Raw genomic sequence first — 10,394 nt, 5'->3', positions numbered from 1 at the left:
GAACAAGAGGAAGAAGAGTAACTACAACAGCAGCAATACTACTACCATTACTACTACTACTGCTAATGATAACATCAATAAAATAATAATAATAATAATAATAATAATAATAATAATAATAATAATAATAATAATAGCAATAATAATGTTTTCTATTAGTATTAATAGTATTATTACTTTTTATAAAAAAATAAATAAAAATAATAATAATAATAATAATAATAATAATAATAATAATAATAATAATAATAATAATAATAATAATAATAATATTATTATTATTATTATTATTATCATTATTATTATTATTATTATTATTGTATAATTTTTGTTATTGTCATTACATTATAGTGTTATCATAATTTTTCCTTTTCTTCTTTCTATAATTAATATTGATATTATTATAGTTAATATTAAAATCTTTGTTATTATTATCATTATTATTATTATTATTATTATTATTATCATTATTATCATGATTTCACAGGAGGAGGAGGAGGAGGAGGAAGAGTAGGAGTGAGAGACCATGTGTATAGGAAACGGACAGGAGAGGCTGGCTGGGTTGGAGTTGAAGAAAGACAATGGGGGAATAGTGGAAAGACTGAGATAGGAGGGAGGGAGGAGGGGGAGGAGGAGGGATGAGGTCACATGGCAGGGAGAGAAGGAATAGGCAATTTTCAGTATCATGCCACCTCCCTTTCAGCTACAATTTGTAAACATAGGGTTCCTTGGGTGGATATTGGAAATAAGTCAGGACCCATCATTTGGGAATACTTCAACATCTCTCACATGAATTGATAATGCTCATTTTCTATTTAAATTTATTTTCCTCTATAATCTACTTCACTTTTTCCTTTCTTCCTCTGTATTTTCTTATTAGTAACTATTATTATTATTATTATTATTATTATTATTATTATTATTATTATTATTAATTATTATCATCATCATTAGAGAGAGAGAGAGAGAGAGAGAGAGAGAGAGAGAGAGGAGAGAGAGAGGAGAGAGAGAGAGAGAGAGAGAGAGAGAGAGAGAGAGAGAGAGAGAGAGAGAGAGAGAGAGAGAGGGGGGGGGGGGAGGTGAGGAATGGAGTCTCATGGGAAACCTTCACTTTACCTGGAACTTAACACTTAATGAAATGCAAAATGTATCTACTGTTTTGCATTTTTGACATTCAGTTTTCCAGGTAATACCCTGACTTGTTTAATTCATACCATGACAAAGCTCATAAGTCAATTTGCTCATATGTCAAATCAATTTTCTTTATTGAAATGAAATGAAATGCCATTAATCCATTCCAGCCCCTAAAAAAACCCATATTTTTATTACATGTCTTCGAACACAGTAAACTGTTGATATAATGAATCTGTTTACAAAAGTTTGGGTATAATGACTCCTTTAAGGCTATCAAACACTCATTTTATTTTATGAAACTGAAAATTATGCCATATTTCAAAATTACCACATGCTTGCTTTATTTTATGAACATCCTAGATCTTAAATGCAGGAGAGTTGGTTGATACCCAGTCAACTGTATGTTTGATAGATGAATTGTGGCTGTATGACAATTAGTGAGTGACCATGACATTAGCTGATGACACAATGCTCTCTCTCTCTCTCTCACTGTGTATTTGTGTGTGAACTTATCTGAGGAAAAAATAAAGAAGTGCATTGAAATCAGCCATTGTCAAGGTAATCAATCTCTCTTTCCTTCTCTTCCCTTATGTGTTCCTTATATTGAGGGTTTACTGTAAGAAAAATATATATAGAACATGAAGTGAACAAGTAAGATGAGGAATGCTGGGCAGATGTTGTGGTTGTAGCTGTGCCAACTAGCAGTGGCATATATGAAGCTCCCTCGTTTCTTGGATTTTGGCTTGCAACTCAAAGCAAAAAAAATTGACTAAGCAAAAGCTCATATCTCAAAAAACTCCTAAGTTTGGGCACTCGTAAGTCAATGTACCACCCATCCATTTAGTTCAATCTGCTTTTCAGTGCTTTCTGCCATGGCTATCCTTTGTACAGCATCTGACTGATAAAAATAGATGGATTGCCATTTTCTATCTAGAAACCAAACTGAGAAATCCCTTGAGATGGAAAAAAAAATACATAGTTATAGCAGGAGGCAAGCCAAGAAAGGAACAGGATAGTTGAGACAGATATGACTGATGATATAAAGGATGATTTCAAAGAAAAAATAAACTAAATCTGGCTTAGATTGATTGTGCAGTATCAAATAGACAGGACCTGATTTGCCGCATTTTGGATGGTCACGTACTCCTAAATGACAATACCATCCCAAAATCCTAGTTAACTTTACCACACTTATTAAGAAATTTTTCTGCTGTATTCTGGTAAAACTATAACTAAATAATGAACACTGAAACCCACCTAGATCTCCCACATAGATCTTATCCTTGTAACTTGCTGTAAATCTGGGCTTGCTGAGAACCTCTTGATTGGTAGGCAGCTGTAGGGGCACTCTCAATCTTGATAGCTCCAATTTCAACTCAGGGCAGATGGTAACAATGATTAAACAGCCAAGGTAAGCAGTTTCCACTGTCAACAGCTTTCCATCCTCAGTCAAACTCAATCCTGAAATAAAGTAAAATTTGAAGGCACATGTAAGCATTATGCTTTAGATAAGATTTCAGTGACCTTGATCAAAATTGAAGATCCCTACCCTAACTTTACTAAAACAGGGACCAGCTCTTACTTTCCATCCAAAACACACACAGAGAGAGAGAGAGAGAGAGAGAGAGAGAGAGAGAGAGAGAGAGAGAGAGAGAGAGAGAGAGAGAGAGAGAGAGAGAGAGAGAGAGAGAGAGAGAGAGAGAGAGAGAGAGAGAGAGAGAGAGAGAGAGTTTTAAATCAAACTGGATAATAAACCTAATTCTTCCCTTACCATATGGCTTTTGTAAGAGATTTTTCCCAAGTATCTTTGTGTAAGTTCCTTCAGCATCAAACACAGCTATGAAGTTACTACAAATCACAGCAAAAGATCCATCCCAAAGTTCAACTACAGATGATGGCCGTCGAAATCCCATGGAGGGCCCTGCAAGGCCAATGGGAGCTCCATCATTGTTCAGGATCAGCACACGGTCATTGAAGGTGTCCGACACTATGATGTTCCCACTGCAAGACATCATCATCAATGTAATCTCACTTCTCACATAAAGCATGAATCAAGCCTAGATTCAAGAGCATACAAATTCTAGGTATAAAACATTTTGTCGGATTTGTCCCTTTTCCGTCCCTCCAAAAAATAACCAATGATAGGTGGTAGGTCAGAGCTGTATTACTCTGGGAGCAGAGTCCCAGCTCATCACAGTGAAAAAATAAAAACAGATTTACAGCATCCCTTCATGATTGAAAAAGAGCTAGTTCCATGCTATATGCAATTTTAAACAATGTAACAAACTTTATTTCTACCTGATATTTTATGCAAGCTGTTACAGGCAGAAAGTTGACTATCACTTTTGTTACTTGGGTCTTTATAGTGCTTTCAGTCAGCCCTTTCAATGGTAAGCATTAAAACTTACAATGTGTGGATGTAACTGGCTTTTGCTTATCCTATAATGATGACGAGGTCAAAATGATGGCTGTGCATGTACTTTAAGAAAGGAATATTGAAACAAGTGTTACCATGTCATGGTCAAAATTATTTCCAAACACTTCTATTTGGTTTAAGACCAAAATCCCTTTACAAGTTCATCAGCCATCAATCTATCACCAAGTATAGTATTTCACTAGCTGTCTGTTTGGTATGAATGAACAGTGTAGAGAATTTGGTGTTTTAGCTCCTTTGTTACGGTCACTCCCCATGACTGCACTTAAGATTCAGCTATGCAGCATTGCCATTTCCTGTGAGCTGCTGGATTGCATCAGGTCATCATCACTTTATTATATTTCTATTATGCTTCATATATATGTTCTATAAACATATTCTTTGTATACATACATACTGACCACAAAATGCATATGTGTGAAAATAACATATATAATATTAGTTACGCAACAAACCTACAATATACACAGATACAACTGACAATTTTTTTCAATTTATACAAGTAGAATGATTATACTGTTGCTTAAGGGAGGGCTGGTAGTAGGTCGCTGGTCAGAGAAAGGATCAGCCAGCAAGGTAAACAGTCTGCTGCCCCAGGTGAAGGAGAAAATGGTGACCTAGGAAAACTACACTCCCCCTTCTCTTCACTCATATTTTCACTAAAACTTATTTCACTATCTTTTTCAGTATATATTCCTCTTTGCTCTCACTCAACAGTTCATCATTGTCAGACACATCTAGATCACTATCACCTTACAATTCCAGCAAAAAAGATAAAAACAAAAAATAACCCACAGAACTCCAGTGTTGTGTGAGTTAGAAGCTGCTCCCTGCTGTTATTTCTATTTTCAAATCACAACATATGGATCATTATGTACATCAAATTCAAAATATATTGTATTGCAGTTATGCTTGAGAGGGTATAGATTACACTAGTCCTCCCTTAAAATCTCTCAAAAGCGCCCCACTTACCTCTAGTCATTTAAAAAAGCGTGTGCTGGATGTAATGCATTCAGAATGGCCATATAACTTGCTCGAGTGATAATATTGTGTGATAATCATGCCAGACCCAGGTAGGAGGAGGATATTAGTTAGGTGTAGGAGGTAGTAGGAGATAACAGTATGGATTTTCAGGTGATTAAATACTGCTGATAAGAACCTTGGCCAATCACCAACCACCAGGCTATGCAGAAGGATACCACTGACCCAAATCCAGGATCCATGCAGCCTCCTCTATTATTTATGTCCTTGACATGCTACCCTACTGGACATGCACTCCCCTGTAACCAGGCCAGAAAACCAGACAATGAACCCAGGCCAAAATGGTGCTGTCATGTGGTCTCTCTCTCTCTCTCTCTTGGCAGTCCCTTCCTTGACAGCACCTACAGGGTGATTTAGACACTAAACCCAGACAGAAATGGTGCTGTCATGTGGTCTCTCTCTCTCTCTCTCTCTCTCTCTCTCTCTCTCTCTCTCTCTCTCTCTCTCTCTCTCTCTCTCTCTCTCTCTCTCTCTCAGCAGTCCCTTCCTTGACAGCATCCACAGGGGGATTTAGGCATCACCTCTCTGCTGGCTGCTCCCCCCCTCCAACACACCCACCCACTCACCCACCCACACACACACACACACACACACACACACACACACACACACACACCAGGTGTTGTCGGCACACCATGGTCACCTTCTCACCCTATCTGCCTAGGTTTAGTGTCTGGTTTTCTGGCTTGGGTACAGAAGAGCATGTGTCCACCAGGGTAGTGTGTCAGGGATAGAAAGAACTGAGGAGGCTGCGTGGATCCTGGGCTGGGGTTGGTGGTATCCTTCCACATAGCCTGGCAGTTGGTGATTGGATGAGGTTCTTATCAGTACTACTTAATCACCTGGGAATCCATAATGTTATTTCCTACTACCTCTTATGCCTAACTAATATCCTTCTCTCTAGGTTTGGCACAATTATTGCCAAACATCCTTGCTCTAGCAAACTACATGGCCACTTTGAATGTGTTACATCCAGCACGCACTTTTCAAAATGACTAGGTGAATGGGATGCCCATGAGAGATTTTCAGGGAGGACTAATGTATGAGTAATATCCGTTGAGAGTAATAACAGTTGGTCTTCCTTAACATAAGACTTTAGTCAGTGAAACAACAGCAGAGGAGTTACTCGAATGAACTCTGAATTTGATCTAACTGAAGTAGGCAGAGCAGATTCATACAATACTTAAGAATAAGATAATGAAACAGTTTAATGAAGCTTTAAAGGTAAAAGTTACTTTAATGAACCCCTAATAGACAGAGTGCTTCAATACCATAGTGCTTCCCTAAATACAAATCACCACATTCACCCCATCTTGTTAAACGAATACATGTAATTTGAGCAAACATACGCACGAGATCTGTATGCAGTTCCTAATAAAAAAAAAAAAAAAAAAAAAAAAAAAAAAAGTTATCCTATCTCAGGTTTTCATTGTCTTGTGGATTGACGAAGTGGTTCAGGCTCCCCGAGTGGCTCTGTGTCTGTAACATCAGGTAGATTCCTCGGTTCACATTAGTTGCGTCCTCTTCTCCCAGAGAGGAGGGATCCTGGTCTGGCTCCTTGAAAGATGGAGGTTTGGTCTTTTTAGCAATGTGTCCACTGGGGGGTAGGTGCCAGATCCCCGGCTGAAACAGTGGATTCCCTTCCGTCAGGAAAAGAACCTTTGCATAATGAGGAGTGGCACTCACAAGATCAACATCTTCTACAAGAGAAACAGATTTAGAATTTCAAATGAATTTACGTAAAAAGCACAGGTCCAGGGGATGTCAGCCAAGATGGGAGAGAGTAGCCATTTGAGGATTTCCTAGGAAAAGAGAAGTCTCTCTCAAGGGGTGTCTGATTAGCAGCTGTGCAAAGAAGTGATCTGATTAAGTGAAGGACATGATCTAGAACTAGTTCCCACTGAGATTCATGAAGTTTGCGAGATTTAATAGCTAACTGAACAACTTTCCAAATTATTCCATTCTTTCTTGCACTGAGCATTTCCTTGAGGATGATACAGAGTGGAATGAGTCATAACTACACCATGTTCCATGAGAAACTGTTGAACTTCTCGGGACATAAACTGTGCTTCCCTGTCTGAATAAATAGAAGGAGGATAACCAAACAATGAGAATATATCGTGGAAACAGGATACTACTGTCTGAGCAGACATGTCTTGACAAGGGAAATCTAGAGTACTCATCACTGGCTGTGAACAGATACTTGTTTCGAGTGCAGGTTGGTTTAGGGCCCATGAAGTCTATAGATAATCTGTCAAAAGGGTGCAAGGCATTGATAAGTCTGGCTTTAGGCTTATGGAAGAATTTAGGTTTCAATTCTGAACAAATAGAACATTGGGTACAAACTTTCTTTACATCTTCCATTGAGAAAGGCAAATTCTTAGTTTTCACAAAGTGAAGTAGTCTTGTAATTCCAAGATGACAGTAATTCCAAGATGACAAAGTGAAGCATTTACCTCTTCGAGTGAAGCAGAAGAGGTGGCCGAAGCAGTGACGCAGGCTCGAGACAGTATCACAAGGGATGTTACTGAGACCAGGGCAGTAGTGAATGTCAAAGCAGTACTCAGAGAGTTCTAATCTCCAATGCATTATCTTGTCATTTTTAATTTTGGAAGAGTGTTTCAAATAAAACATGAAAAATACAGCCTGTTGGTCAGTTAGAACTGTGAATCTCCTTCCCAAAAGAAACGACCTCCATTTACAAATAGCTTCGTTAACTGATGTTGTCTCCCTTTCCACAGTGGGTTGTAGCTTCTCAGATGGAGTTAAGTGTCCTTGAAAAGAAAGCAACAGGTTCACCTAACTGGGAGAGTGTAGCGGCCTGTGAGGTACCAGAAGCATCAGTCTCTACTTGTAAAGGTTGATCCTCCTTAAATGCAGACACACAAGCTTGGCATATTTCATCTCTGAGAGTACTGAAACACTTTACAGGTGAATTGTTCAAGGGAAAATCATTAGGTTTTAAAACAGGTTGAATTCTATTAGAGTAATTTGGGATCCATTGCAAACAGTATGAAAGCAATCCTAGAGTGCATTTTAAAGAACCCGTGTTAGTAGGAACAGGCAGTTCTTTAAGAGGTCTCAAACGTTCAGGGTCTGGCCTAAGGTTTCTATCGGAGATTAAGTACCTTAAGTAGTTAATAGTTATTAATCCATATTTACACTTTGCTTCATTGAGTGAGATAATATTTTGAATCAACTTCTCTAAAACAGGTGAGATTGCGATCATGTTCTTCTTCATTGTATCCACACACTATAACACCATCAATGTAAGCGTAAGTAGAGACCAAGTTATTGTCCTGTATTAACTGTTTAATGATTCGCTGGAATACAGCAACAGAGGTAGTGAGACCGAAAGGAATGCAGTTGTATTGATACAACTGCCCATCAGCTTCAAAAGCGGTGTACACTTTTTCTTCATCCCTGAGAGGAATTTGGTAGCAAGAGCTCTTGAGATCCAGCTTACTAAATATTCTATATTTAGCAAGGTCATGCGCCATTTTGTTAATTTGAGGAAAAGGATAAGCGTCTAACTGAGTGAAACGATTAATGGTCCTAGAGTAATCTACAACCACAAGTTGTCTATGCCTATTGTCTTTGGAAACAAGCACCTGGGCTCTCCATGGTGACTGGCTTTTCTCAATTATCCTTTTAGAGGGTAAAGATTTCACCTCATCCCTAATGAAAGCTTTGTCAGATTTACTGAACTGGTGTCTAGGTGAACAGATAGGCTTGCAATCACTTGATAAATCTGGAAATAAGGAAGGAGGCTCTATAGCCACTGAATTGACACCACGTACCGTAAGTTTCTGCTTAGGGCCTTGCAAACTGAATTCAACAGACTTATGCATCTTCATGAAATCCTCTCCTAAAATTACTTTAGCACATAAATTGGGAAGTACAAAGAATTTGAACTGAGGGTAACTGAGATATTTGACCTTCAAATCAGCAACTCAATATCCTATCAAATCAGCAACACAATATCCTAAAGTTGTTGATACATCAGATGAAGCCAAACCTATTTTCTTACAAAACTTTACCGAGACATTTAATAGTTCAGTAACACAAGAAGGATGTATGAAACCAGACGTACTCCCACTATCCACCAGAGCAGTCATAATAAGACCATTGATTCTTACATTCATCATGGTACAGTGTGGAGGATCAGGCACTCCTGAGGCGACAATGGTACTGGTAGCAACCTCATCTTGAGCATAGGTAGGTTTCTGAGCCTTACGAATTTTGGAGAAATTCCCACATTTATAGCAGATGACGTTCCTAGCGGGGCAGCAAGGGTGAGGATGACAAGGATTTCTGCAGAAGTAGCACACACTCTTGCAGGCAGCTGCACTGGTTTCTTCCACCATCTCCACCAAAGGATCCCCTTCATCACGTACAGGAAGAACAGAGTTCTTAGAAGCAGCAGAAAAGTTTCCAGGCATAGTAGGAGTCACATACATTTCCGCATTCCGTTGTGCCGAGTCTAGGCTTCTTGCGAGTTGAAGTGCTTCGTTGAGAGTGAGACAGTCCTTTTCCAGCAAGCGTTGACGTATCATGCGGGACTCCAGGCTGGTAATGAACACATCACGGATGGATTCTTGAGTATGAGTAATGGAAGAGACAGCCTGAAAGCCACAGTCTTTTGACAACAATTTCAGAGAGCAAAGAAACTAATGAATTGACTCGACATTCATTTGCATCCTTGTTGCTAACTGGTGTCTGGCAAAAATCTTGTTTGTAGGCTTCACATACACTGTTTTCAACACCTCTATGGCATCAGTGTAGTTCTGGCAGTCTGAGATGAGGTTGTAGACAAAAGGCGAGACGTGGTTCATGAGCAGTTTCAACTTACTAGGTGGCAGATCATTGCCTAAGCAGTCCAAGAAGTTCGTAAACATACAATACCAGTGCTCCCATTCAGCAGGCATCGTGTTTTGTGATCCTTCAATGCGGTCAGGGTGTAAAAGTTTCTCCATCACTGACTGAGATGAAGCCGAGTTAAAGTTTTGCAGAATAAATTGTTGTGAGGGTAATAACAGTTGGTCTTCCTTAACATAAGGCTTTAGTCAGTGAAACAACAGCAGAGGAGTTACCTGAATGAACTCTGAATTTGATCTAACTGAAGTAGGCAGTGCAGGTTCATACAACACTTAAGAATAAGAGAATGAAACAATTTAATGAAGCTTCGAAAGTAAAGGTTACCTTAATGAACCCCTTAATAGACCAAGTGCTTCCCTAAATACAAATCACCACAATATCTATCCTCTCAAGTATAAAAACCATGATACAATATAAGGTAAAATTCACTAATCATTATCATGGAATCATCGCATCACCATGAAAATGCATAATGGGAATGGGAATAGAATTGGAAGGAGTCATGAGATTTAGGCCGAGTGCAGTTGCCATCCAACCACACAAACAGCTATATTAGAAGTCTTTGTTTCCTCCATAGAAACCTCACATTAAATGATGATGTCACAGGTGCACATTGCCTGTGGCAACTTTTTTTTGTTGTTGCATATATACACTTTGGACTGGTGGTAAAGAGGATCAAGAGTTGTGTATACAAGTGTTTGGACTTTGTCTGGGCTACCCTGTGTGGGATTGCCAGCCAGGTAAATAGACTGATGGATTGACTGAGAAGTTGAAGATACGAGATTAAGTGCATCAGTAAGGAAACTGTGAACAGGTAGATTGTATTGGTTGATAAAACTGGGCAACAATAAATCTTCAGGAATAAAAATTTGAAGTATATATTTGGAAACAGCAAAGCCATGGAAAA

General features: G+C 38.7%; 1 protein-coding gene across 7 annotated transcripts in view; it reads right to left on the bottom strand.

The window, feature by feature from the left end:
- LOC135093243 (uncharacterized) overlaps positions 1-10,394 on the bottom strand; it is a 157,422-nt gene that overhangs the window by 32,497 nt on the left and 114,531 nt on the right. For all 7 annotated transcript variants that reach the window (XM_063992301.1, XM_063992290.1, XM_063992269.1 and 4 more), the window contains exons 15-16: positions 2,906-3,135; positions 2,392-2,595 (exon numbers count right to left, since the gene is read on the bottom strand). In XM_063992301.1, coding sequence (XP_063848371.1) covers positions 2,392-2,595; positions 2,906-3,135 — 434 coding nt within the window. The remainder of the gene's footprint in view (positions 1-2,391; positions 2,596-2,905; positions 3,136-10,394) is intronic.

The sequence above is a fragment of the Scylla paramamosain genome, chromosome 3 (assembly GCF_035594125.1).
Source record: "Scylla paramamosain isolate STU-SP2022 chromosome 3, ASM3559412v1, whole genome shotgun sequence".
NCBI classification, from domain to species: Eukaryota; Metazoa; Arthropoda; class Malacostraca; order Decapoda; family Portunidae; genus Scylla; species Scylla paramamosain.
The sequence above is the reverse complement of the archived record's forward strand: the minus strand, read 5'-3'. Positions and strand labels throughout refer to the sequence as shown.